Source organism: Oryctolagus cuniculus, chromosome 16 (assembly GCF_964237555.1).
Source record: "Oryctolagus cuniculus chromosome 16, mOryCun1.1, whole genome shotgun sequence".
Lineage (NCBI taxonomy): Eukaryota > Metazoa > Chordata > Mammalia > Lagomorpha > Leporidae > Oryctolagus > Oryctolagus cuniculus.
In genome coordinates, this window is record NC_091447.1 from 55,629,264 (window position 1) to 55,656,119 (window position 26,856).

Here is a 26,856-nt window from a genome sequence, read left to right on the forward strand (position 1 = left end):
GGCATGGATGGGGTGGTGGGTCCCTAGGCTGTTTTAGAGACACACTCTGTTCTTTTTTCTTTCAGTTTTTCCTTGTCTATTTATTCAACACAAATTTCTTCTACAGGAGCCACAATTCAGACGTGAAGATACCATTGGGACTCCAGTGGACAGCACAGGCTGCTGCCCACACTCAGGGCTCGCTGATAACCCGCCTCTGGGTCAAGCGGCTCCATCCGGCCACCGTGCAGACACGACGACGGACGTGAGCGGGAAGACATCGAGTGACGCGAGATGGCTGTGTGAAAGCGCCATCCGTGTCGAGACTGCCTCTCACTCTCCCCCAACTTCACCAACCGAAGGCGTCTCAGCGGAGAGAGCCACAGGTATTTACTCTCTAGGTGCAGACAGACAGAAGGTGCGGACTCCAGAGCCCAGGTCTCCACTTCAGGAGACGGGGTCATCACCCGCCGCACGGCATGAGCGTCTGTCAGGTCGTCCACGGGCAGGGAGCAGGCACCGGGCAGAGCAGGTCCGCACCCAGAGGTGTCCACGGTCCATACTGAAGCCTGGGCTTGAGTCTGGCTCTGTGCCCCAGTCCAGCTTCTGGTAATGCGCTCCCGGGGGAGGGAGCGGGGCAGGGGGTGGGGGTGGTGGTTAGCAGGTGGTGGGTTCCCGACAGCCACTTAGGAGATGCACAGACCCCAGGGAGGGTTTTTCTAAACGACTCCTGGAGGTCCCTCAGGCCAGGCACGGGGTCAGCGGGGGAAGCCGCTGGCTTTCATGCGCTGTCTCGGTGTCAGAACACAGTGTGGCGACGCGGCGTGAGAGGACCTGAAACCCTCCGATTCGCTGACGCCTCTGCAGGTCTCACCAGGACAACTTCCACGGCCCTCGTATGTTTACAAACCAGAGAGAGACGCAGCACGCAACAGGGCCGAGACGCCCTCCCAGCTCCCCCAGTCCTAAGAACCCCCAGGAAGGGTGAGGCTCCGAGGGGCCAGCCGGAGGTGCTGGGGCCAGAATCCGGATCAAACAAACGCACGCCACGCTTTGCCCCACTGTGGAAGCTCAGAGCCTGAAAAACCACCTCGGGGGCAGGCGTCAGTGCAGCTGGGGATGCCCACATCCTACAGTGGCCGCCTGGGTCTGAGTCCCAGCCCTGCGTCCAGCTCCAGCTTCCAGCTAACGCACTCCCTGGAAGCAGCGGGTGGTGGCTCGAGTGCGTGGGCCCTGCCCCCCACAAGGGAGACCTGGATGGAGCTCCCAGCCCCTGGCTGCAGCCTGGCCCAGCCCTGGCAGTGCAGACATCCGGGGAGGAACCAGCAGATGGAAGATGGAAGATCTCTCTCTGTGCTTCAGATAAATAACGTGATTGATCAACGACAAGGGGCTGGTGGTGTGCCGCAGTGGAGGAAGCCGCTGCTGGCGATGCTGTGTCCCGTGCTGGAGTGCAGGCTCACGTCCTGGCTGCTCCACTCCTGACCCACCTGCCTGCCGATGACGGCCCGAGCTCGGGGCCATCACTCATGTGGGAGACCTGATGGAGCCCCTGCCCAGCCCGGCTGCTGTGGGCATCTGGGCAGTGAACAGTGGATATAAGATCTCCCCACCCCCCCCACTATGGCAGCTCTGCCTTTCAAATAAGTAAATCTTTTAAAAAATCAGTGAACAGGTGAGGTTGACACTCAACAGAAAAAAAGCACAAGTCAACGTCTTGGGGGGAACTGTTGCAACAGGAAAACAGAAATAAAAGATACATCTATTCTGGGCAAAACATTCTTGAAACCTAGGCACACGGTTTTCATGTGTGTTTTCCATGAACTCCCGTGAGCAGCCTCCCAGGTCGTGGCTGGCCAGGTGCACATGCTGAGCAGGGTTCGAGAGAATCACAGTGACCCGGACCCGTGACAGGCTGCAGGCACTCAACACGAGTCCCTCTCTCCCTCCTAAAGCGTTCTGTAGGCCGTTTCTTTCACAACCCTGAATATGCAGAACTCTAAAGGTCAAGCTGCACTTCTGCAGTTACCTCTGGTTTGTAAGAGTGTGGCTCTGCATCACAGCACCCTGGGGACCTCTTTCCCGTTTCTGCGTGTGAACCTTCCAATCTGAGCTTTCCCAAACCAGAACAGGCCAGTGCCACCAGACCTGAGGTGCTTGCGCCAACACTGCCACCCTGTGGCGACCCTGGGGAGCGCGCTGCGACTCTGACCCAGGCAGCAGGGACATGTTCTGGCACCGGGCAGATCCGGAGATGGAATTTCCCTCACGGCGTGATTTTCAGTAACTTTTCCCAAAAGCATTGCTGTACTGATGGGCACCCTTGGAACTTTCTGGGCTTCGACACGCCCGGCCCCCCTGGGAGCCAGGGTCCCTGCCCTGGGGAACGGTCCCATGGAGAGCCCAGGAGCTTCAGCAGAGCGGTTGCTATGGCAACCGCTCCCAACACAGCCAGGGGCTTGCAGGAGAAGCAAAGGAGATCCCCCCGTCACCACGGGAACAGGCCCGTCAACAAGATGGCTCCCGTTCATCTCTGTATCCAGACAGTGCTTTTGTTGGTTAAGAGCCTGCATGCAAAGACTCCGGTGTTAAGGCGGCCGACCCCGCTGTGGTCTGATGCGGCGTGTCCTGGCAAACTCCAGATGGCTCATGTTCACGTCAACGGCTGCTCCTTCTTATCACCACGGGACGGGGCTGTCAGAGGCCAGGGACTTGTGACAGGCACTCTGCAGAGACAGGCTGCTGCAGCTTGCCAGCGCCCACATGGACACGGGACCCTGCGTGGGTGCAGGGGGCCGTTTCTAAGAAAAGGCCAAGTTGCTGGGATGTCACGGAAGTCCTGGGAGCTGAGGGAAGTCCCCGGGGACCCTGGCCCGGGCGTAGCACGGGGTAAGCTTGCTTCAGTGAAATCGCCTCTACCAGGGACCTGTGGGCACTGTGGCTGCTGACGTAGAATGTACCGGGGTGCCCATCAGATAACTGCATTCTCTCAGGAGATGAAAGAGAACAACTTGCACACTGTCGGATGCAGCAGGCATCGGGCCAGCTCGCCAGGCAGAATCCTCCCCGCGGGCGGGCCAGGGGTGCCCCATCGCTGACCCCGCCCCAGCTCCTGCAGCACAGGCAGGGTGCAGGTGAGGAGGGGGGACACAGGCACCTGTTCCCCTGGCCTGTGGTCGCAAGCCCAGCTCGCCCGCCCCTGCCATGGATGCTTGTGGACACAGAGCTGCATGCGGATCAGCTGCCAGCAGGGGGAGCAGTGAACAGTCACCGCCTTTACTGCTTCCAGCCAAAGGCACCAGGGCTGCAGGAGAGCCAAGGGACCAAGAAAGGTGCGAGGGGTGGAGCTGGTTCCATTTGATCACAGGATGTGCTCCAGAGGAAGCCCCCAGCCCACGCAGCGCCAGCTGCTAAAGCCTCACCACTGGGCACCCCTGGGGCCTGTGGACCCCCAGGTCCCACCTCCCCAGAACACCAAGGATACTCCGGCATCAGAGTCTGCAGATGCCAACAGCTGGGGGCAAGTTTAGCAAAACAGCAAGGGGAGGGTAAGCAACAGGACACCATGCTTGCCAGGAGGGTCGCGTCCAGCCTAAGAGAGGATGCCAGCTGCCGGGGCGCTCACCGGAACCCCACACGTGTGCACGTGCAGACGTGAGCGGCACCAGGCCCAGCACGGCGCGGGGGCCTCCCACCCAGCACTCTGCTGCTCCCGGGCCAGCCATTCACCTAGGCCGTCCCGCTCCAGGGGCTGACTGTGACTTACGGCAGCAGTCTCGCTAAAGCAGAAAAGCTCACGTAGAAGGTTCTGGCAAGCAGGTAAGGGTGCCGGTCCCTCCCCTCCAGAGCCCAGCCGCAGCCTCCCAGGCCACACCCACAATGGGCATGCGGCTGCCTTCACGTGCTACTCTCGTGGAGAACGCTGCCATGAACAGCCCTGCACGTGAGCCGTCTAGATTTCCACACGCTGGGCTTCTGGCCCAGAGAGTGAGTGGACGCAGGACTTCAAGACGTACGCATTGCCATGTCCCCACCACAAAGGCCACAGCACCTTGCATGGCGCTCGGCAGCTACCTCGGGGCTGGCGGCTGCCAAGAACGGCCAGTAACAGACGCTGGGGTCCGCCGGGATGAACGGGCGGTCACTGCAGGTGTCAATCACACTTGCATCAGGACCAAGTCTGCATCTTCTCTTGTTTTTGTGCCGTTTGCACATCTCGTCTCCAGCACCCCTCGTTCACGCCTGTCAGGGGCAGGTCGTCCCTCCTCCTCTGAGCCCCAGGTTCTCGGACTTCTACTTTGCCTGTGACACCCCCCATCTCCTCCTCCCTCCCTCCTGATCCGAGAGGGTTCCACTTGTTTTCCCTGAGGTCCGATCTACCTGCTCCGGTCTCACACTGGATTCTGAGTCATGGGAAACCAGCACCCTCGCTCCCGGCTGACGGGAGCTGGTGCTCATGTGGCTTCCACTGGTGCACCTGGGCTTCCGGTCCACTCTGCTTTTCCCAGTGCACACGGTCACAATCAACACGATTCAGTCTCCCCTAAGGGATACCAAGGGCCCCGGCTCCTCTCACTCCTGCTCATCTCCTTCCATGGACTGCAGGCGCTGACAACGTGCAATTGGCCCCGGATTTCCTATTCTGCTTAATGTCAATTGCAAAGGCTTCGAAATCCATTTCATAAACCAGCAGGCTTATCCCCTCTCATGTGTTTCAGGATTTCCTGGCTTTTCTTATCTGTTTATTTTTCTAAGTAAACTTTATCTTAACTCTAAAACATAGCGTGATACAAACAATGGCGTTGAGTCTTCTTATCTAGGAATGTGGTGTCTTTCTGTTTGTACAATCCTACTTCCATGTGTATCTACAGGATTTCCTCATTTCCCTCATAAATGCTTTGGATGCTTCCTATGAAGGCTTTTTGCTGCCTAAGATCTGTTTTTCTATCACCCATGAATTTATGACGTTGAATGTGTTCTGTCACATTAGCAGGGAAAAACGACCTCCCACAAATTAGCATTGCTCCCAGCAAAATGTACACTACCATTTGCTGCTGTAGAGAAAGCTAAAATATCCAGTTGTGCATTGTAATAGCCAAAAAGGTACCGGCTGTCAGCGTGTAATTAAACAGACCCCCTGCTCAAACACCAGTGTAGACTGTCGAGTGCAAGAAACACCAGAGCCACTTCCTGGGCCCGGGCCAGCGTGAAGGCTGACGACAAACTTCACAGAGCGAAGGGTCAGTGGACGCTCCGGTCACCCTCGGGGGTCCAGTCTGCTTCTCCCAGAAAACAGGGCTGCTCGCGTGACTAGCAGGCACTTGGACTTTATTCAGGCTGATCGTGTATAGGACGGGCTCAGCACACGGGCACAGGGCACCCCAGTCCCGCTCGCCTCAAATCCTTCAACTCAGAAACGTTCTTATTTCCCTCCGAGATTTGAGTGTGACAGAGGCTGGGATCTGATTATCACAGAGCTTTAAAACATGGCCACCAATGGGGGCACCAAGTTCACGTTCTCAAAGTGCTGGAGCCGGCAATGGCTCAGGAGTTGCTGTTTGGCTCGAGAGCCCGGCCATTGCCATGGGCATGCAGTATTGATTTAACTGAAACAAACAACTAGGCTGTCTTGAAACCAAAGTAGGTTTGATTTGAATTTCTTAGTCAAACAATAGGGCTCATTCTACCCATGGTTTATGTGTCAGATACTTTTCCGTAAATGGAATGAGCTCAATCTCATTAACCCAGGCTCTTAACACAAAGTCACAAGATGCTAACGAAAACAGATTTAAAGTTTGGGTAAGATGAAAACAGCTGGGGTTAACAACTGCACCATGTGGCAGGAGGTTGGCACAGGAGCTGGGCCCCAGCCCACAGCCACCGTCCTGCGCGAGTTCCCTGGGAGGCAGCAGGCCTCGGCTCACGTACTTGAGTCCCTGACAAAGCCCGGGGGCGTGGGTGGAGTTCCAGACTCCTGGCTTGGGCCTGGTCCAGCAGTGACTGCTGGGGGCATTCGGGGAGTGAACCAGCAGATGGAACATCTCTGTCTGCCTCTATTTCTTTCACTGCCTCTTCTTTTCAAATAAATAGAAAATAAACAAAAATGTAAAGAAACTATTGGCAAAAGTTAGTGAAAACTAACAATATCACAATTCCCTGGAGCTTTAAGGATGATACATAAGGATTTTAAAGTGGCAGTGACCAAAAGAGCAGTGGGTTTGACAACCATGATGGAACATCCCAGAAGGCTTCCAACCCTGCTGCAGGAAGGGATCAAGCAAACGTGGTACCCGTAGGCAAGGGAGCATCCCTCAGCCATAAACAGATGGAATCTCTCCATCCGCAACAACACGACGGAACTGGCAGTCACCGTGTTCAGAGAGAGACAAGCAACATACGAGCTCACTCACAGGAGGACTCGAGGAAACAGGTGGTCTCACAGAAGCCGAAAGTGCAATGCTGGCTACCAGAGCCGAGAGGGGAGTGAGGGGTGGGGCAAGGCTGACTGGCAGGTGCCAGGTCACCAGCGCTGGCAGGAAGCTCTGGGGTTGTGCTGCACAGAGGGCAGCTGCAGATGTGACTGCACTGTGCACTGCTCTACTTTGAGAGCCTGGAAGACAGAACACTGGATGCTTTCAGTACAGAGAAATGCTAAATGCCTGAAAGAATAAATACATGTACCTAAGTGAACATTATAGAATGCACACAAGCAAAAAAACATCATACGGTACCCAGAAATAGGCATAATTTTTACATCTAATTTTTAAATAAAAAATTAGAAATTCAAAAAAATCTTACTAGTGACAAATCTGAAAAATAACCTAATCACTCACAGATAAAAGATCATTCAAGATAACTGGTTGAATCACAGGTCACTGCGACAGACGTCAACTGAAACAACTTCTCCGTCCTCACAAGCCACTTCCGTCAGGATGCCCCTGGGGCTTACAGGAGTAAAAATGGCCAGAGCACAGAGCCAGGCTGAACCTGTTCTGGTTTTATCAGTAAGTCGTGGTGATCAATGGATACAAGGAATAAGCAAAAAATAAGCAGCTTTCGTTTTATTAAGAAATGTCTTTCGGGGCTGGTGCTGTGGCACAGCAGGTGAAGCTGCCGCCTGCAATGCTGGCATCCCTATGGAGCTCCAATTTCAGTCCCGGCTGCTCTGCTTCTGAGCCAGCTCCCTGCTAATGGGCTGGGAAAGCAGCGGGGGACGGCTCAAGCGCCTGGGCTCCTGCCGCCCACGTGGGAGACCTGGATAAAGTTCCAGGCTCCTGGCTTCAGCCTGGCCCAGCCCTGGCTGGCTGTCACAGCCATTTGGGAGTGAATCAAAAGGTGGAAGATTCATACTCTCTCTCTCTCTCAGACACACAAATCTTGGCTGTCACAGCCATTTGGGAGTGAATCAAAAGGTGGAAGATTCATACTCTCTCTCTCTCTCAGACACACAAATCTTTTATTTTTTGTTAAAGGAAATGTCTTTTCGAGGAAAAAGTAACTTTTCTCTGTTTAACAAAGAATTTACCAACACTGTCTACATTTACACTGTCTTCACTTATATTGTAATTGCAATAAGAACCTAGCCTAGAATATTTTCCTTCTGACAGCTTTTGGATCACATTAAATTTAAAAAATCTAACTTGGAAAGAGATTGTAATTTTATACCACATTTCAAGACTTCATGAAAGACTCTCGGGCTGAATAGAAATAAACCGTTCGCGGGGGCTGGCGTGGAAACGTGCAACGAGGAAGGAGATAACTAAATAACGCAAAGTTCCTTCTGCTGTGAAAGGCTCTGCGCAGGCGACCCCGGGGCCCAACTTCAGACGCCACTGCTAACAAGGCGCCGGCCACGACACCCTCTCAAGGACTGAAGGCCACGTGAGGGCCAGGGCTGTCTCACAGCATCCTCTCGGGGTTCCCCGAGCAAAGTGCAGTCACACAGCTCAGCACCTGGGGGCCCAGGGCTGGACACCAGGGCTGTGCGGCTCCAACCACCAGGTCCCCCTGCGCCCTGCGGAGGAAACTGCGGAGTGCAAATCCAAGCAACCCAGCGAGAAGTCCCCTCTCCCTCACCCCGAGTGGCACGGAGAGGAGAGAAAACGAAGCATTCCGCACTGTCAAGGTGGCCTGGCAGCGGAAACGCACGGCCGAAAGCAGCTCGGCATCTCATCCCCTGTGTGGACGGCGGCGCGAAGCAGTGAGAAGCCCGCCCATTAGCAGGAGCGGCCGCTGGCTGTTAGTACTCACGTTCAAGCCCCTTCCTGGCACTGGCTTCAAGGTGTCCTCCTCACTGTCCACACCTGACAGCCCGGGCTGCTCGGCCTGGAACACAAGCACACACCCGCCCGTCAACCCCACTGAAAATGACTTCCCAGGAGAACGCCACCCAGGCACCCATCCAGGCTGAGCAGGCCAGGGTGGGCCCCCAGCACAGGGCCTGGCTCAGAGGTGCTGCCCGGCCCCTCCAGGCAGAGGACCTGGCTCAGGGGTGCAGCTGAGCCCCTCCAGGCACAGGGCCTGGCTCAGGGGTACACCCAGGCCCCTCCAGGCACAGGGCTTGGCTCAGGGGTGCACCCTGGCCCCTCCAGGTGGAGGACCTGGCTCAGGGGTGCACCCGGGCCCCTCCAGGTGGAGGACCCGGCTCAGGGGTGCACCCGGGCCCCTCCAGGTGGAGGACCCGGCTCAGGGGTGCACCCAGGCCCCTCCCCTCAGCTGAGGAGCTCAAAGGCTGTTCTGGAACAGCCCCCGGCCAGTGCTCTCCGATGTGAAGAGCACTGCTGAAATCCACACTCATGGAAAGGAGTTTTCTTTCTTCTGCCCAAAAGCAGCTCCTCAGCTTAGAACGCACCCGATTTTCACAGTCGTGGGCCTTAGCTCAGCAAACCAATGAACTGACCAGGTGTGAAGGTTTCCATGGCTTCAGCTCGGCACAGCTAAAGGACTGGGTACACAGAAATGACTCACCCACAATCTCACACCAGATCCCCAAACAGAAAATGGTAATACACCACCAACTGGAGAATGACCTGGTGTGATTTGGGTTCAATTCCCAGGCCCCAACCTAGCCCCAGAGATGAGAATCACGGAGGACCCAGGAGTCTGGCAGCAAACGCAGGCACATGCATGCACACACTCGCTCACGCACACACACATTCACACACGTATCCACATTCACACGTGCACACAGGCTCACACACATGCATGTACATACACTCGCACACACACACACACATGCACAGGCTCTCACCCTCACACACGCATGCACACTCCACACACACAGCTTTTTCTTCTCTGGCAATGCAGTAGAGCTGTGCTGCTTTAGATGCCATGAGAATTCTCCATGCGCACTCTGTCTGCTCACGGGCCTCTGCAGGCGGCCAGCACTCCAGAATTTTAGAAATCTCCTGAAGAACCCTCCACTCCAAAGGCCTTTGTTGAGGAAGAGACTGAAGCTCACACTTGTCAGACACTGCGCCGTGTAAATGAGTGACTGACAGCAGGGCCTTGGGAGAGCCTGGCCCAGCTGGGGACCTGGCGTCTCCCAGCACAGAGGCTGGCAAGGAGCTGCCACGCTGGCCCTGGGACATGAGCCGGGAGCGCCACCCCCACCAGGCCTCGGTAGCTGCCAGGAGGCGCCTGACGCTGCCATGGCGGGGAGAGGGGTACGGATCCAGTGCCGGACAGCTACCGAGAACCAGCGGGGATGGGCTGGGGCAGGGCACCCAGAGCAGAGTAAGATACACAACAGGTGAGTTAGAGGCGGCTGGCTCTGCGAGCTCTAGACAGGGAAGGGCAGGCGAGGACAGGCGGGCAGGCCACACCTCGCAGGCCGGGAGGCAGGCGGAGCAGCCCTCCCTGCCACGCTATCCCACGAGCCCGGGTGCGCCTGTGACTCGTCTGGGGCAGGGAGGAGGAGACACCATGATGAACACATGGAGGAGCCATGGAACTGCCTGGAAACCTGATGCAAGGTTCTCTGACCCAGCCCCACCTGACTCACACGTGCGGCCGGGTCCCAGCCCCACCCATGAGGGGGACTACGCGCGCGGGGGCTGCTTTTGTCCTGTGGCCTTCACTCTCTGGCCTCCTCCCACACTCTGTCCCCTCGCAGAACCTATTCCCTCCCTCCCTCTCTCTCTCTCTCTCTCTCAATCCTGCTCCCCTCCCTACTTGTGCCTGTCAGGAAAGAAGAGACAGAGCACGGAGCTGCAGCCAGGCCAGGTCTACTCAGAAGAGTGAAGCCTGGGGGGGCTCCGTCCCAGGTGCAGGCGCAGCAGAGAGCGAGCCCCTCCCTCACAGACTAGCGGTTCTTATAGTACCATGTGGCGGGAAGGGGCCTGGGGGTCTGAGCTGAAGCTGGGCTGTGAGATGGAGGTGGGGCTTGGGCTGGATCACAAGGTCCTGGGAGGTCACAGGGTGAGCTGGGAGGGGCTGGGAGGGGCTGGACCCTGGGGCCGAGCTGCTGAGCTGGGAAGGGGGAGAGAGCTTGGGAGGAGCTGACGGCTGGACTCCTCCGCCAGTGGCGTGTCCAGCAGTGCAGGCAGGGGGGGCTGTGTCAGCAGGCGGAGAAACGGAGGCCTGCATGCTGGGTGCAGGGGAGAGGTCAGCGTGGACCTAAAGTTTTTGCCCTTGCTCCATCAGGGCCTCTGCTTTGAACTCTCATCTCTGTGGGGGCAAGAACTCGGAAGGTGAAAACCCCAGAAACACATGCCCATAACGAGGCGTTCCCACCGACTGGGCGCCTGGTGTCCCCCGGCCCGGGCCCCTGCACCAGTGCAGCCAAGTCCCAGAGCCTTCACATTCCGCCCCTGAGGCCACCTTAATTTGTTTAAAACTCAGGCACGAGTCGGTTTGCCACAGCTCTGCTGACTGCACCCTCTGTGCCAGAAGCCGGCGCGAGCTGTGAGGCGCTCACCGTGACCTGTGCCGGCGGGGAGGCCGGCCGGAGCGCAGCTCCGGCGAAGTCTGTTCACAAAGCTCAGCGACAGCAAGGCCCCTTCCCCGGGAGACGGAGGGCCACACACAATTCTGATCCCGTAATTCCAAGTAATCCCGGCAGGAGGGGAAAGGAGGTGGGAGAGGGGCAGAGGGGGCGGCACCAACTCAGAAGCCGGCGCCGAGAGGCCCGTGTCCTGCCCGGACTTCCCAAGCACACAGGGTCAGTGCAGACCGGGGCGATCACAGTCATCCCCAAAGCTCCGGAGCAGTGGACGAGAAACGAGCTGAGGTTTGTGCCACTCTCCCGAGGCAAGCCGCACTGGACCCCAGGGCACCACCGTCCTGGGGCCCTGGTTCTGATGCCTGGACGCCGGGCAAGTGACTCATTTCTCTGAGTGCCAGTGTGTCCATCTGCAAGCCGGGGCTGACTCCAGGTCCAGGAAATGAGATCACAACAGGTCCCCATGTGAGCGTGAGCCAGGCGCCTCAAGCCTTGAGACCACGCCTACAACCACGTGAGCCTGGGGCTCTGAAGCCCGACATCGTGGGACAGCTTTGTCACTTTGGGTCTCGTTTACCAAGAAGGAAAAAATACCAATTACAACAGAATCCACCTGCTCACCAGGCTCGGAGGGGAGAGGCACTGTCTGGTCTTGGTAGTTTGAAGGTGCTTACAGTTCTGAGGGTCTCACGTCTAAGTACTAAGATATTCATTCCTATTCTTTATATTACAACTTTAAATTATTGCAGTGCATCCAAAACATGCGCTTAAAGAATTATTTCATGAAGACCAAGAAGATCAATGAACTTGAGACAGTCCGTTCCCAGATGCTGTTGGGGCAACAAAGCATCTGAAGGGCAGTAGCGAGGGGCTGGGTCCTTGCTGGCCGCCCGTCTCCCCGGGCTCTGGCCGTGAAACACGCTCTGACGCTGCCGTGTGTGTCCCAGGCACTGGCCCCTGCACTGCAACTCAAGTGCGACACATACAAGGTCGCCATCACCCTTGGGTTTGCACCCCTGGCCAGGCCTGGGCGTGCCCCTGGCAGAAGGCAGCCCTGGATCTCGGTCTGCAGGCAGCCACAGGCTCTGTGCCCCACTGATGAGACAGCTCTGTCCCTGGCCTGGGGAAGTGGCAGTGGCCGAGTGTGGAAGCCACCATCAGTCCCCCTCACCGCAGGGGACACTTGCCAAGACCCCCAGGGGATGCCTGGAACAGCGGACACCACCACAGCAAGCCCTACACACCAACACCTCCGATGGGGCTTACTCTACAGTTAGGTAAGGTCACACAAAGCACAAGCAACGAAACAGGGCCACTGTGACAGCAGCCAGGGAGATGTGACCGCCGCCTCTGTCTCTCAGACGTCTCCCTGCAGTGCACCTGCCCTCCCTGTGGACGCCGCCTCCCTGAAACCTCAGGACGGAGGCCATGGACAAGGGGACTGCTGCAGTGGCCCACTCCCTCCCACCAGGGGAGCCGGGACCCCGGACCCTCGTCATCCAGAAACATCCCGAGACAGGTGCGGCACAGGGCGTATTCAATCTATTACCTTACTGCTGCTGCTTTTGCTAGCCTTGAAAAATCCCAGAAACGTTTTCTTCTCTTTATTAGCCTCTTCGTTGCCAAGTGATGATTTCCTAAAAGTTTCTGGGGGGAGAAAAAAGAACAAAGTGATTCCCCTGCACTGGAGACAAGACGGAACGCTGCACGTAGAGAACCTCAATGAATGAAGGAGGCGTCTGCATGGCCCTGCCAGGGCTCCCGGGTCCTCTCAAAGCCGCCAGCTCGCTTAGGGCATCGCAGAGAGGTTGGACGGCCCCTCAGGGGTCACGCGGCACTTCCCCGCGTGGTCTGTGAGTGACAAAGCCAATGAACCAGAGGCAGCCCGGGGACAACGCTCGCTAACAGAGACCAGCGTGGCGCACACACGCAGCTCTGCAGTCTCCGGTAGGAGAAACAGCAGGGACCACGTCCTCATCGCAACGTCGCCTCTTCCAGCGCAGTGGCCGAATGCTGGTCCCTGGCTCTGATCCCTGTGAAGGTTACTGATGAGGACACTTCCACTCGCTTTGGGGTTGAGGCTTCGAGGTCCAGGTGCACCTCCGGCTGCCAGCACGGCTCCGCCGGGACTGGACTCAGGACAGGCCAGCAGCCACGTGCAGCCCTGGTGCCAGATCAGACAGCGCAGCTGTGAGGACAGCGACAGCAGTAAGACGTCTGCCTTCAGACTCCCGAGTGAGGTAAAAACGCCCAGCGGCGGCCCAAATCCACAGCCTCCCCGCTCCCACTCTGCACAGCGGGGCACCACCCAGGCGGGAGCTGGGACGGCCCCCGGGTCTCCTGGTGCCCTCAGGGTCTCCCCGGGCTTTCTGGGTCTCAGCTCTGCCTGTCCTCCCCTGCCTGACCTCGGCCAGAATTCAGCAGCGCAGCACCACCCAGGTGGGAGCTGGGAAGGCCCCCGGGTCTCCCGGTGCCCACTGGGTCTCCCTGGCCCTCAGGTCTCCCCAGCCCTCTGGGTCTCAGCTCCGCCTGTCCTCCCCTGCCTGACCGCGGCCAGAATGCTTTCCCTTTAACTACAACCCCTCCTGGCCTGGGCCAGCTGCTCTCCTTCTCTCCCTCCCGAGCTGGGTCACCAACCTCCCCTCTGGGTGCTCCCGTCACCAGGATTTCAGAGCGAGGGAAGGCCCTCTCGTGCGCCAGACTGACATGCAGTCGAAGGCCACGGCACCCGTGGAAGAGTGGGACCAGGGGCTGTGGTGTCACCAGGAACCCACCATCCTCAGCTTGCCCCCATCCCGGGGAGTGGCCAGCCCGAGCGGCACAGCAAACCCAGGGAAGACTGGCTCAGGTCCAGGGAGCACACCCGAGAAAACGTGGGGCCTGCCTGGGACACACGTGGGCAAACTGCCGGCCTCGGCCTGCTGCCCTGCAGACTGTGGTGCAGGCACTAACTGCGGCAGGTGGCCCCGGCACACGCAGCTCTGGCGTCACCGCTGTTGTCCGTGGATTTGCTCACATAGGCCACCCCAGGTTCCTGTCACTGACTCATTCAATCCTTCTCTGCCGGGGCTCCCAGGGACGACCGGAGGGGCAGATTTCAGCACCATTGGCTTCGCCACAGGCGTGTGACCTGCTGGAGAGCCGGGCCGGCAGGCCATCGGTGGAAAACCCACGACCCAGGGCGTGGCACACTCCGCTATGGGAGGGGACCCGACACAGACAAGCCAAGCACGGCTGACCTCTTCACCTGCTAATACGCCTCTTTTGAGTTAGAGAACACACGCAGGTCAGCGCGTTAGCATCACGGCCTGGACACTACGGCCAGGAGCAAGCTCGCATGTCCTCAAACCGTTCCGCCGGGAGCAAAGGCGCACACTGCTGGCAAGCACGAGCAAGGGCTCCGCGGCACACGGCATCTCAGACTAGAAGATGGGTCAACATGCCGCAGGCCTAAGACACGTGTGCACACGCATCTCCCATCAGCCACTAGGTGCAGGGCTACACGGTGACACAGTGACACGGCCTGCATCGGAGCGAACCTGGCCCTTGGGCATCGACACGCCGACTTCTAGGCCACAGTGTTCATGGAAATGAGTGCTGGTGCCTGGACACATGAAGTCATGGATGTGCCGAGGTGGCGGACATGAGAGTGCCCTACGGATGAACAAGGCAGAGGACACGCCATCCACACATGGGTGACGTCACAGCAGCCCAAAGGGGACTGACGGGACCAGAACGCTGGAGCAGACCCACGTCTGTCGTCCCTCTCGCTAAGCAGGGACGGGGACATGGCTGCTCGTGCACCACACAGGTCTGCCTCAGCCCAGCGTAGGCGGCGCAGGGGTGGCCCGGGCGCCAGTGTGCAGCTGTGTGGAGGCGGCAGGGCCCCAGGCTCGCCGCCCTGGGCTGGGGCCTGGGGCAGACAGGCTGTTTTTAGAAGCGAGGCTTGGCTGATGGGCCACCCGGGCCTCCTGGCAGACCCTGCAGAAGGCCTGGTAGGAGAGCAGAGTAAGGGGACTCCACACTGGCGTCAGCCAGAACCTCCAGGTGCCAGCTGTGCCGTCACAGTGCTGGGACAGGGACGCAGAGCCGGGCGGGAGGGCGGGCCAAGTGCCACAGGCACGGCTGTTTGTTTGAATGTAGTCTGACAAGTCCCTTGCAGTGCCCAGCCATGTGATTTCCAACTGCACCACCAGGGGGCAGAGCAGCGACAAGAAACCACAGGAGGCCGCCTGGGTCTCCCACACCTGTCGCAGCCCCAGGCTCCAGACCAAGGCTGCCAACTTTGTCCTTCATTAAATGGTTTTTCCCTAGAAAGAGTATCTATTGTGAAATACTTCAACAGACATGGACATAGCTTTCTGCAAAATCAAAGAGTCACAGCAACTTTAATGAGTCATTTGGGGTGTGTGTGTGTGTGTGTGTACTCCAAGACGTTAAAATCCCAGTATACACAGGAACATGCGTGCGTGTCAGCACCTGTGGGGACGTGCACTTCTCTGCCCCAGGCTCTCTCTCCTGGTACACATCTCCACCCACATAAGGAGAAAAGTCCGGCAAACTGATCAGACAGAGGCCAAGCCTGGACTAACCATTCGCATGCTTGTCTGCGAAAAGCGTAAATTCCGAAATCAAAGACTGCAGCATGCAGGATGGGGCCCACGGCAGGCGAGCCCGGGCCAGCAAGGCAAGCCCAGGTACGGAGGGCCTGGCGCCTCTTCCCCGTCCTGAAGTCCCAGGCAACAGCCTGTTTGCTGCCAGTTCCCCTCGACTGGCGCTGCACGGCAAATTCTCACGCACTTTCTCCTCTGAACAAGCCAGCAAACCAGCAAACCGCAGCAGCACCTCGGTTCCACCCCACGGGTCCGCTCCTGCAGGCCCGGGGCTCCAACCTCCCCGCCATGCACCCTCCCGGCCCAGAGCCAGCACGCGGGCTTGCGGTACCTCGGCAGCTCAGGGAAGGCTCAGACTGCGTTTTGGTCAGAAGAACTGGAAGAGGCAGGTACGGAGAACGTGAGGACCCAGCTCCGAGATCCACGGCAGCCCCAGCCAAGGCCCTGGCCCCTCTTCATGCCACAGGCGTGTATACAGTGTGAGGAGGCCACATGCAGCGTGGACCCGCCTCGGGCCTGACCTCCACGCGGGGGCTGGTGGCAGCCAAGCCATGGGCTTTTTGGAGCGGCCCAGCCCTCTGTCAGTGGCGCCTCATCCTCTCCTGATTCCCCTGAGCTGCCCGCCAGCTCCCGGATCTCCCACAGCTGCAGGGCTGCAGAGGGATGGCTGTCCACCCCGACGAGTCACTCGAAAGGTCAAAGGAGAAGCTGCTGGAGCGGCCGCAGACGAGAAGGGCCCCAGGGACACCTTCTAGAGGCTTCTCTGCCTGTCCAGGTGCTGCTGCATGGCGTGCTAGCTGAGGCAGGGACGGGGGTCAAGCTGGCCTGCCATGGCTGTGGCCCGGGTGCGGAGGAGGCCGAGGAAGTCGGGACAAGCTGCACACACCCACGGTGCGGAGGGGCTGCTTCCGCCCAGGCAGCAGTGCTGCACATCTGGCAGGCGTCCTGGCCGCACCAGGGGGCTGCGAAGCTCTGCTCCCCGTGACAGCGGACGGCAGGCTTCACGCGACTTCCCCCACGGGGCAGGCTCAACCTGCCTTTCCAGAAACGTCCAGGGCTGCCACACACCAGAAACGCCTTTCCCTTTTGCCTGCTAAGGGTGGGACGGTGCTCTCCCGCTTTGCGTCTGACTCAGCAAACGAAGGCTCTGTTTCCAAAGCGTGACCTGAGCCTGACTCGGCCAGAGCCGACGGGAGCAGACGGAAGCACCTGGACAGCCGAGCCAGAGCTGCGGACACCCGGGCTGCACTCTGCCCTGGACACGAGGCCAGCACAGGACTCGCCCAGGCCGGCACGCTCCTCCCTGGAGGAGCAGAGTCCACGCAGCTCACACCGCCCTGAGCGGGAGCCCTTTCCTCCCAGTCACGGGAGGCGCCGGACCCAGAGTTCCAGGAGCAGGGGGCTCCCTGGGGCAGCCGGGATTGCTCGATGGCCACTGACTGACTGCACAGGAAATTTAGCAACACAAAAGAACTATATTTTAACTGGGAGAATCGGAAAAAAATGTTTAAAACTTTGCATACTTTAGAACTGAACCTATTCAATATTTGTAGAAAATGCAACACGAGGTGCATTATTCTGGAAACTTCTAAGGGCAGGGAACACAACATTTCTCGTCTGGCCCTGTGGATTTATCTGCGCGGTCAGCCCCAGAGTGGCCTGCTTGCGCTGTGCCGAGCAGCCACGGCTCTAAGCACCAAACCCCCAAGGCGGTGCCAGGACCCCACAAGGGCGGCGAGGGAGCCTCAGGACGCAGGGGCGCTGTCTTGAGGGACTGCCTGGGTGGACAGGAATTCGGTGGGTCCGAGAGGGCAGCTGCAGGCACTTCTGCTGGGCCCCCCGGGGCAGATGTGGGGAGAGAGGAGACGGGTGTGGGGCTGGCTGTGAGCAGTCAGCAGCCATGTTTGAGCACGGGCGCTGGTCATTTCCCTCCGACTTAGCAAAGCTCAGAGGAGGATGGGGGAGGGGGGGAGGTGTGCCTGGGACCGCGGAGGAGGGCTCTTGCAGTGGGGGTGCTGAGCACAGCCAGTTGGCTGCTCCTGGCCTCCACACAGCTGTGGTCCCACCTCTCCTCTGTGCTACAGAGCTGTGAAGAGTTGTAGTGCATGTGTGTGTGTGTGTGTGTGTGTATGTAATGTGTGTGTGTGTGTGTGTTTCAGATCTGGGGGCCAGGCAGGGCATGGGGCACAGGGGCTTCACCTGCCCTGCTGTCCCTGTCTGCGTGGCCAGGTAGGGCGTGGGGATGGGGGTCTCACCCCCCAACGCTGTCCCCATCTGTGTGGCTGGGTAGGGCATGGGGGACGGGGGCCTCATCTCTGCTGTCCCCGTCTCCGTGGCCGGGAAGGGTGTGGGAATGAGGACCTCACCTCCCCTGCTGTCCCCGTCTGTGTGGCCAGCCTGTGTGGCCAGCCGGGTAGGGCGTGGGGATGGGAGTCTCACCCTCCCTACTGTCCCTGTCTCTGTGGCCAGGCAGGGCGTGGGGGATGGGGGTCTCACCCCCCATGCTGTCCCCATCTGTGTGGCAGGGTATGGGGGGCACCTCACTTCCCCTGCTATCCCCGTCCATGTGGCTGTGCAGGGCATGGGGCACAGGGGCCTCACCTCCCCTGCTGTCCCTGTGTGGCCAGCCGGGCAGGGTGTGGGGACAGGGTCTCACCTCCTCTGTTGTCCCAGGCGTACAGCTCCTTCACGCCCAGCTCACGCAGGGACTTGGACAGCTCCAGCTCCTCACCGCCGATGTTGTCCCTGAGCAGAACCACGTGATCCGGGCTGACGTCACACTTTGCACAGATGATGGGCAGAATGTTCTGGAGCGGGACCTCGGGGCTCACGCGCACGACGGCCTTCTGTGTCCGCAGGTAATTCACCACCAGACGCACAGATTTCTGGAAGAGCAGAGCAGACGCAGGGGCTCGGTGAGCGCAGCCTCCCAGCAGCCCCAGCTCCTGCGAGGGTGGCGGTGCTTGTCCATTGGCGTCACTCTTCCAGGTGCAGCGAGGCGGGGGGAAAGCGGCTTAAGGATCAGCGAAGATAAACGCCCAGGAAAGTAAATCCGCCTCCGAGCCTCTCTAACGACCCAGCTGCTGACCACAAGGAAAACGGGCAGGAGGGCGGCCTCGGAGATCCCGACTCTCCAGGGTCCCGGCCAGCCAGACCGCGGGCTGGTGTCCTCCTTTTCTGAGCAATGGGCTGGGAAGCCTTGGGAGTGACTTGATTTACCCATGTTCACAGACAAGATGCCACACTTCTGCTTAGAATCCAGACACCCACATGGGTGCTCACAGACATGTGTGTACCCACGTAGCTACACGTACACACAGTGTGAGTATCCAGACAGCCACATGGGTGCTCACACACGTGTGTACCCGCGTAGCTACACACACACACAGTGTGAGTATCCAGACAGCCACATGGGTGCTCACACACGTGTGTACCCGCGTAGCTACACGTACACACAATGTGAGTATCCAGACAGCCACATGGGTGCTCACACACATGTGTATCCGTGTAGCTACACATACAGTGTGAGCACAGACGTGTTTCAAGCTGGAAGCAGGTAACTTTCAACAGCCGAGGCTCAGCAGTCAAGAAGAAACATGATGCGCTGAAGGCTGATTCTACAGCCACCGCCAGGTTGCCATCGCTCAGGCGGCCTCAGCTCAGGTTTGGCCGCTGCCCCAGCGGTGCCGAGACACGGCTGACAGGGAGGCGGGGACGCCAGTCGCTCCCTTCTGACCCCAATGCTGGGCTCCTGTGGTTGCAGCAATGGTGGCGTGCAGGAAGGCAGTGGGACCTGCTACTCCCTGACCACACCTCGCCCCGTGGAGTCAACCATGCACCCTGGGGGTCAGGACGGGGCGGCACCAGAGGCAGAGATCCTCGTCCTTAAACCCTGAAGGGGAGAAAATCCTCTGTGCATCGTGCACGAGAGCGTTAACCACGGGGACCGGAAACTGTCAGCAGAGGGACTCAGGGCCAGTCCACCACGGTCTATCATCTACCGACTGAAAGGCAAAGCGACAGAGACAGAGCGACAGAGACAGAGGAAGGAGACAGTTTCCCATCTGCTGGTTCACTTCCAGAACGGCTGCACCACTCGAGGCTGGACCTCCGTCCAGCTCTCCACCTGAGCAGAAGGGACTCACGCACTTGAGCGATCACCTGCTGCCTCCCGGGTGCATCAGCAAAGAGCTGGATGGGAAGAGGAGTAGCTGGGACTCCTCCGGACAGGTGCTCAGACATGGGATGTGGGTGTCCCAAGCACACAGCCAGCAGCTCGAATCACCCGTAATCGAAACGAGAGGCTGGCAAGAGAGCTTTGCGTGTGAAGAGGCGTCTGACGGCAGTGAGCGCACATCAGTGCCACCAGCTTTTCTTAAAAAAAAAATTATTTATTTGAAAGGCAGAGCTACAGAGAGACAGAGGCAGAGAGAAAGAGAGAGGTTGGTCTTCCATCCACTGGTTGACTCCCCAGATGGCTGCAGTGGCTGGAGCTGGGCCGATCCAAAGCCAGGAGCTTCTCTGGGGTCTCCCACGTGGGTGCAGGAGCCCAAGGATTTAGGATTTTCTGCTGCTTTCCCAGGCCACAGAGCTGCTTCAGAAGTGGAGCAGCCGGGACTTGAATCGGTGCCTAAATGGGATGCCGGCACCACAGGCGGCAGCTTTACCAGCTACACCCCAACGCCAGCCCCTGCCACCAGCCTTTGGAAAGGAGAAGTCCCACTCCCCCCACCTCCCTCCAGGAAGATGTGCAGATCTCCCACAGCTCCTGGCTGCCTCCTGGGGCGGGGGAGGGGGCTCTGCAGCCGCACGGTCCCACCAGGCAGCCGCTGGCTAACTCGTCGGAATCGAAACCTCGGTCTGCGGGTCGCACCAGCTACGTTTCCAGGGCACGGAGCTACGTGTGACCAGCGACTACCACACTGGACAAGTCACAGTGACAGGCCACGTCCATCTTTGAAGAAGTTTCTAATACACAAAGGAGCAATGTCACAATGATATACGCTCATAGTTCTGTCAATTCTGCCTCCCAAAAGAAAGCCAGGTCAGCGCCTAGCCCTGTCCACTATGAGGGAAGCACCCTCAGCACCTCTGCGTCCCGGCACCTGAGTCCCTGCACCCCTACGTCCCCGCACCTGAGTCCCCGCACCCCCTCATCCCTGTACCTGCGTCCCCTCATCCCTGTACCTGTGTCCCCGCACCCCTGCGTCCCTGTGTCCCCTAACCCCTGCATCCCCGCAACTCTGCGTCCCCGCACCCCTGAGCCCCCGCACCCCTACGTCCCTGGACCTCTGCGTCCCCACACCTGAGTCCCCACACACCTGTGTCCCCACACCTGAGTCCCTGCACCCACTCATCCCAGTACCTGTGTCCCCGTACCCACTCATCCCTGTACCTGCGTCCCCGCACCCACTCATCCCTGTACCTGCGTCCCCGCACCCCTGCGCCCCTGAGGTCCTCAGGCGAGGGCAGCATGGCCCCGCCATGCCGCCCACGCAGCCACACAGCGCGGCCCTGCAGGCACCCACTGACCTCAGGCGCCTTGGGTGGGCCAGGCTTGGCCTTGTCCTCGGGGACCTTCTCCTTCAGGAACACGGTGTGCACGTCCAGAGTCCCGACCGGCGTGTTTGGCTTGAAGCTGAGCGGCTGCTGCGTCTCGGAAGCGTGGACCTCCAGGGCGTGGTGAGACGGGTTCAGGTGGTTCTGCAGGCACAGCTCCACCAGCAGGTCCATCATGGCCTGGCTGCAGCGGAAACGGTGCCGTTAGGGGGCGTCTCAGTGTCCTCGCCCGGGAACGAGGGCGTGGCGGGGGGCAGGGCCGAGTGAGCCAATGGGCAGGGCTGAGTGAGCCAATGGGCAGGGCTGAGTGAGCCAACGAGATGCCAAGGAAACACCGGGCTCGCTGACCCCTGATGCGCGACTGTAGCGCCGAGCATGGATGCCTCTAATCCTGCAAACCCCACCACAGACAGAGCAGAAACACAGCAGCTGGGAGGGTGCTTACCTTCCCAGTGAAATCACGCGTGCGCCGAGCGCAATCATCCAAGGCCTTAGCACAAACGCTACTACTATGGGTACAACACGCTGTTTTCAGCTCCTCGTAGGGATGCCGTAACATACAAACGGAGTTTAAGTGAAGAGGGTGAAGGCACTTTTTGAACAACAGCAAACCCCTAGACACATACGACAACCAACACTGAACCAAGGAGAGGCAGAAACCCTGAACACCCACCGCCAATGAGGAGGCTCCACCAGTGACTAAAGCCTCATCTCGAAAACCCCAGGGCCACACGGATTCAACGGCAAAGTCACGAAACACCAGGGCTTCTACGACTCTCCCGAGACCCAGAAGAAGGGGGAACCCCCCCGCCCAGAGTCATCTTATGAGGTCTGCACCAGCTGAATGACAGCCAGACATGACTCCAGCCAAGAAACCACAACAGGGCACTCTCTGGCGGACTGATGTGTGGAAACCCTCAGAAGGGACCGGCAAGCACCACTCAGCAGCACCTGAGAAATACGCCACACCATGACCTAGCGGGACCCGTCGCTGGATGCAAGGGCAACTCAGCACGTGCAAATCCAACAGAATGGGCCTCAAAACCCACACAGTCAGGGCTGGTGTTCTGGCGAAGCGGGTAACGCTGCCACCTGCGATGCCGGCATCCCAGGTGGGCACCAGTTCCTGTCCTGGCATCCTGGCTGCTCCACTTCCAATCCAGCTCCCTGCTAATGGCCTGGGGAAGGCAGAGGAGGATGGCCCCCGAGTGTCTGGGTCCCTGCCACCCACATGGGAGACCTCAGCCTGGCCCAGCTCTGGCTGATGCGGTCATCTGGGCAGTGAAGCAGCAGATGGAAGATCTCTCTCCCCTACTCCTCCCTCCCCCTCTGTAACTCTTTCAAAAATAAATACTTTTTTTAAATTCACATAATTATCTCAATGATACTTAAAAGGCATCTGACAATACTCAATATCCATTTATGATAAAAACTCTCAGCAAGATAGGTATAGAAGTAACAAAACATCACACATGAAAAGCCCACAGCTGACACCATCCTCGAAGCTCTTCTTTAAGATCCACGCAAGACAAGGATGCCCACTCTGCCCACTTCCACTCGACAGAGCACTGGCAGCCCTCGCCAGAGGCACTGCACAAGAAAAACGGACCAAAGCCACTCAAATCGGGAGACGGGTGAAACAGCCCCCTGCAGCCGGGGTGATCAGCTCTGCAGAAAGCCCTGGTGACTCACCAACAGAAAGCCTCACGAGTCGGACACAGTTCAGCAACCCTGCCGGACACGAATGCAAGGAGCTCTCCGAAGGAGAAGGTAAGAACACAACCCCGTTTACAACGGCAACAGAAATAATGAAAATGAGCTTAGACGTGGGCTTAGCCAAAGAGGCGGAAGACTTTTACACTGAATACAATACACTGGTGAGAGAAATGAAGGGAGACGCACGTAGGTAGACATCCCGTGTTCATGGGTTGAAAGAATTAACATGTTGAAATGCTCACATCACACGTAGCAATCTACACAGTGAACATAACCCCCATCAAACCCTTAATGGGACGCTTTAGAGAACCAGAAAACCCATCCGAAGGTAGACATGAACAACAGTTCTTGAATAGCCAAGGCAACCATGAGAAAAGGAACAAAGTTGGAGGCATTGCACGTCCTGACCTCAAAACATCTCACAAAGTGACCTAATCGCAAATCAGACACAGAGCAGCTCAACAGAGCAGGGAGCCTGGAAGGACACCGCCGTGCGCCGACAGCCACCGATCCTCCCCCGAGGATGCCAGGAGCACGCAACAAGGAAGGGACGGTCTCTCTCTCAATCACGGTGTTGGGAAAACGGGGCACTCACAGGCAGAAAGACAAGACGGACCTTCATCTCACAGCATGCGCGAAAATCATCTCAAAATGGACGCAGGACTTAAACCTTAAACCACAAACCTACAAGAAGCAAACACGTGAAACACTTCTTGACGTGAGCCTTGGCGATGACGTTTTGGACGAGGTACCAGCACAGGCAGCAAAAGCAAACCAGACAAACGGGACTCCTGAGTCAGACAGAGAGATTCAGCACAGCGAGGAACAGCCAGCAGGGTGGACAGGCAGCCTGAGAAGAGGCGGCATTTCCAACCACGTGTGCGGCGAGAGGCCAAGGTCGAAGACAGATGAGGAACTCACGCAACTCCACAGGGCAGAGTCCGATTTTTAAAATGGGCCGAGGAGCTGGATGGACATTTCTCGAAGTAAGACACAGGAGTACAAACAGCAAACAGGTTTTTAACATCACAGTGTCACTCACACCTTTTGGCAGGGCTACTACCAAAAAGGCAAAAGATAACAAGCGTCAGTGACGACTGGGAGAAAGGGGACCGCTGTGAACTGGTGGGGGGGCCAACCGGAAATTTCCAGCGTGAAAAGCAGCGTGAAGGTCTAAGAAAAACGCAGACGTGGAACCACCACGTGGTCCAGCAAGCCCACTCCCAGGTGTGCCCCCTCTCCTCAACACCCTCTTCTTTCTGCGCCCTCTCTACTTCCCTGTTCCCACCTGGCTGCAGGCTCAGGGTGCAGGGCTGAGCCTTACTTGTGGCATTTGCTGTGGTCACTAATTTTTAAATTTAAAAAGCGAGTGGAATTTATCCACTCCTTTCTTTAAAAGCTATCCCTTTCCAAATAAGCTTTTGCCCAAGTCAATGGTTTCAATAAGAAGCAAAGTGGGTTTGGCATTGTGGCATAGTGGTTAAAGCCACCACCTGTGACACGGGCGTCCCACGTGGGTGCTGGTTCATGTTCCGGCTGCTCCACTTCCTATCCAGCTCCCTGCTGATGGCCTGGGGAGAGCAGCGGAGGACGGCCCAAGTGCTTGGGCCCTGCACTCATATGGGAGACTTGGAAGAAGCTTCTGTCTCCCGGCTTAGGCCTGGCCCAGCCCCGGACACTGTGCCATTGGGGCGTGAACCAGTGGATGGAAGTCAATCAGTCTCTCTGTTGGTAGCTTCTACTTTACAAGGAAGAAAAACAAACTCAGCATAGAATGGGAAGATGTGCTCCATGTGAAGACGTTTTCAGAAGGTGTTTATAAAACTGGATCTGGGAATTACAGCACAAGGCCATCTTCTTAAAAACATATATATTATGTACTTGTGTATATATATACTATATATACATTCTTCTGAAAGCATATACGTATATATAACGAGACATTGGACCGACACATAAAAACAGGGAATAAACCATAATAAATTCCCTGATAAAATTTCACACGTATCCTAAAATTGTTTTGAAACCTGTAATAATCCAACACATTCTGAAATTATAAAGTTCCATGGAAACATGGGCTTAGAATAAGGCCTCTTCTGAAAAACACAGAGACACACAGTGCAGGGGCTGTGACGCTGAGGCTCTGAGCCTGGGCACCCCCGCCCAGGGCCTGTGGATTCCCCCTCATCCCCACCCCACACCGAGCCCTGCTGCTGCGACAGCCCCCCTCCGCGGCACAGCGAGCCCTGCTTGGAGCTGGCGGCCCAGGGAAGGCGTCTGGCCTCACCGCACGCAGCCGAGGCTGCCGTGTCCAGTGACGCAAGAACGCCAGCCCCAGGTGCACCCCAGGGCCGGGCCCAAGGTCCCGTATGTCTCCCACACCACACTCGTGCCCCTCTGCCCACTAAAATTTGGTCATCTAGAATTTTCCTCCTATATTAGCTGATCAACTTAAGAAACTCAAGCAGTTGAAAGAATTATACGATTTCAGGAATAATCACAGCCAGAGAGGCCAGCACCTGCCATTCGCTCCCCAGCTCTGGCGCCGACGCTTCCCTGGAGCCAGACGCCTCACATGGGCTTCGCTCACCGACAGGCCACTTCCGCTCACACCTGCCCAGATCCCAGACCCTCGTGGCTTCCAGCGTTCCCTGCCGGACGGATCCTTCCGTCGTCCTCCAAAAGAAAACCGTGCTGGAAGACCCACCTCTGATGCCTCTGCGCTCAGCCAGCACCGCCAACGACAGAGGCAGCTCAAGGCCAGCACCGCGGCTGGGACGTGCTGTGGTCAGCACCAAACGCAGACTTGGGATTCTACTGACTGGAGGCGGCTGACAGGACTTGAGCTGCGCTCTCTGTGCGTGCAGCTGCTGGTGACATCCGGCCACAGGCAGCCACAGTCGGTCAGCCAAGAGGGTGTGTGTGGGCACCGAAGGCCTGGAAATGATTCCCTTACACTTGAAGTCCAGGGAGCGAGTTGTATTCCTTAATCTAAACTTGGGAAAGGTGACCGCCTACCACGTGCTGGCCTGGGCGTCAGCTGGTCAGTGGGCATCCGCACAGTCACTCAGGAGGCCGCCCTCCTGACCATGAGACTGCAGAGCTGGGGATGCTGGCAGCCCTGGGGGTGGCAGTCACGCTCTTGGAACCGCTTAGGGGCCTCCGTCCCTGGCCTCCACCCTGAGCCTACAACTTGCAGTAGGGAGCCATGGAGTCCTGGCTCTCTTACGGATGAAGGATGAAGGGCACCGATTCCAGGTGAGAGGGCGTGGGCTGCTCCCCCAGGTGAGACAGGGTGGGCAGCCCTGGGCTGCTCCCCCAGGTGAGATGGAGGGCTTCTCCCCCAGGTGATATGGGGTGGGCAGCCCTGGGCTTCTCCCCCAGGTGATATGGGGTGGGCAGCCCTGGGCTTCTCTCCCAGGTGAGACAGGGTGGCTGCTCCCCCAGGTGAGGCAGGGCAGCCCTGGGCTGCTCCCCCAGTTCTCCCCCAGGTGATATGGGGTGGGCAGCCCTGGGCTTCTCCCCCAGGTGATATGGGGTGGGCAGCCCTGGGCTTCTCCCCCAGGTAAGACTGGTGGGCGGCCCTGGGTTGCTCCCCAGGCCTGGACTCACACCCACGGAACCCCGGGCAGACCTGACCCCGCAGGATCCAGCACCCTGGCAGTGGGAGCCCTTACCTCCCGCTGACCACGCTCTGCTTCTCCAGCCCACTGGGCAGAACCACGGTGATGTCGAGGGGGCCGTCCCGCTGTGCCTCCTTCACGGGGACCAGGTTCCGCTGCAGGCTGAGGGCTGAGCCGGGAGGCCGCTGCTGGCCGAGCGCGTCCAGTGGGGCGGGCTTTCCTGGGGGCGGGGGTGCACGGGCCTTCATCTTCTTCCTTGGAAAGACGAGAAAGAAGCGTGGCACTGAGCAGCAGTTTCCCCACTCTCCACACGGTCCATCCCTGGGGCACGTGGGAACACCTTCCGGGCAGTCCGATCTTTTGAAAAGTTGATTTATTTATTTTGAGACACACAGAGGGAGAGACAGAGAGCTGCCACCCACTG

The 26,856-nt window shown here is 58.3% G+C and overlaps 1 protein-coding gene across 13 annotated transcripts in view; it reads right to left on the reverse strand.

The window, feature by feature from the left end:
* COBL (cordon-bleu WH2 repeat protein) overlaps positions 1 to 26,856 on the reverse strand; it is a 184,953-nt gene that overhangs the window by 88,555 nt on the left and 69,542 nt on the right. For 5 of the 13 annotated variants that reach the window (XM_051853149.2, XM_051853146.2, XM_051853148.2 and 2 more), the window contains exons 2-5: positions 26,487 to 26,687; positions 21,067 to 21,277; positions 18,191 to 18,419; positions 12,471 to 12,568 (exon numbers count right to left, since the gene is read on the reverse strand). In XM_051853149.2, coding sequence (XP_051709109.2) covers positions 12,471 to 12,568; positions 18,191 to 18,419; positions 21,067 to 21,277; positions 26,487 to 26,687 — 739 coding nt within the window. Of the gene's footprint in view, positions 1 to 8,229; positions 8,305 to 12,470; positions 12,569 to 15,865; positions 15,911 to 18,190; positions 18,420 to 21,066; positions 21,278 to 26,486; positions 26,688 to 26,856 lie in introns of all 13 variants that reach the window. The other 8 variants (XM_051853143.2, XM_051853145.2, XM_051853137.2 and 5 more) reach the window with 4 other exon arrangements.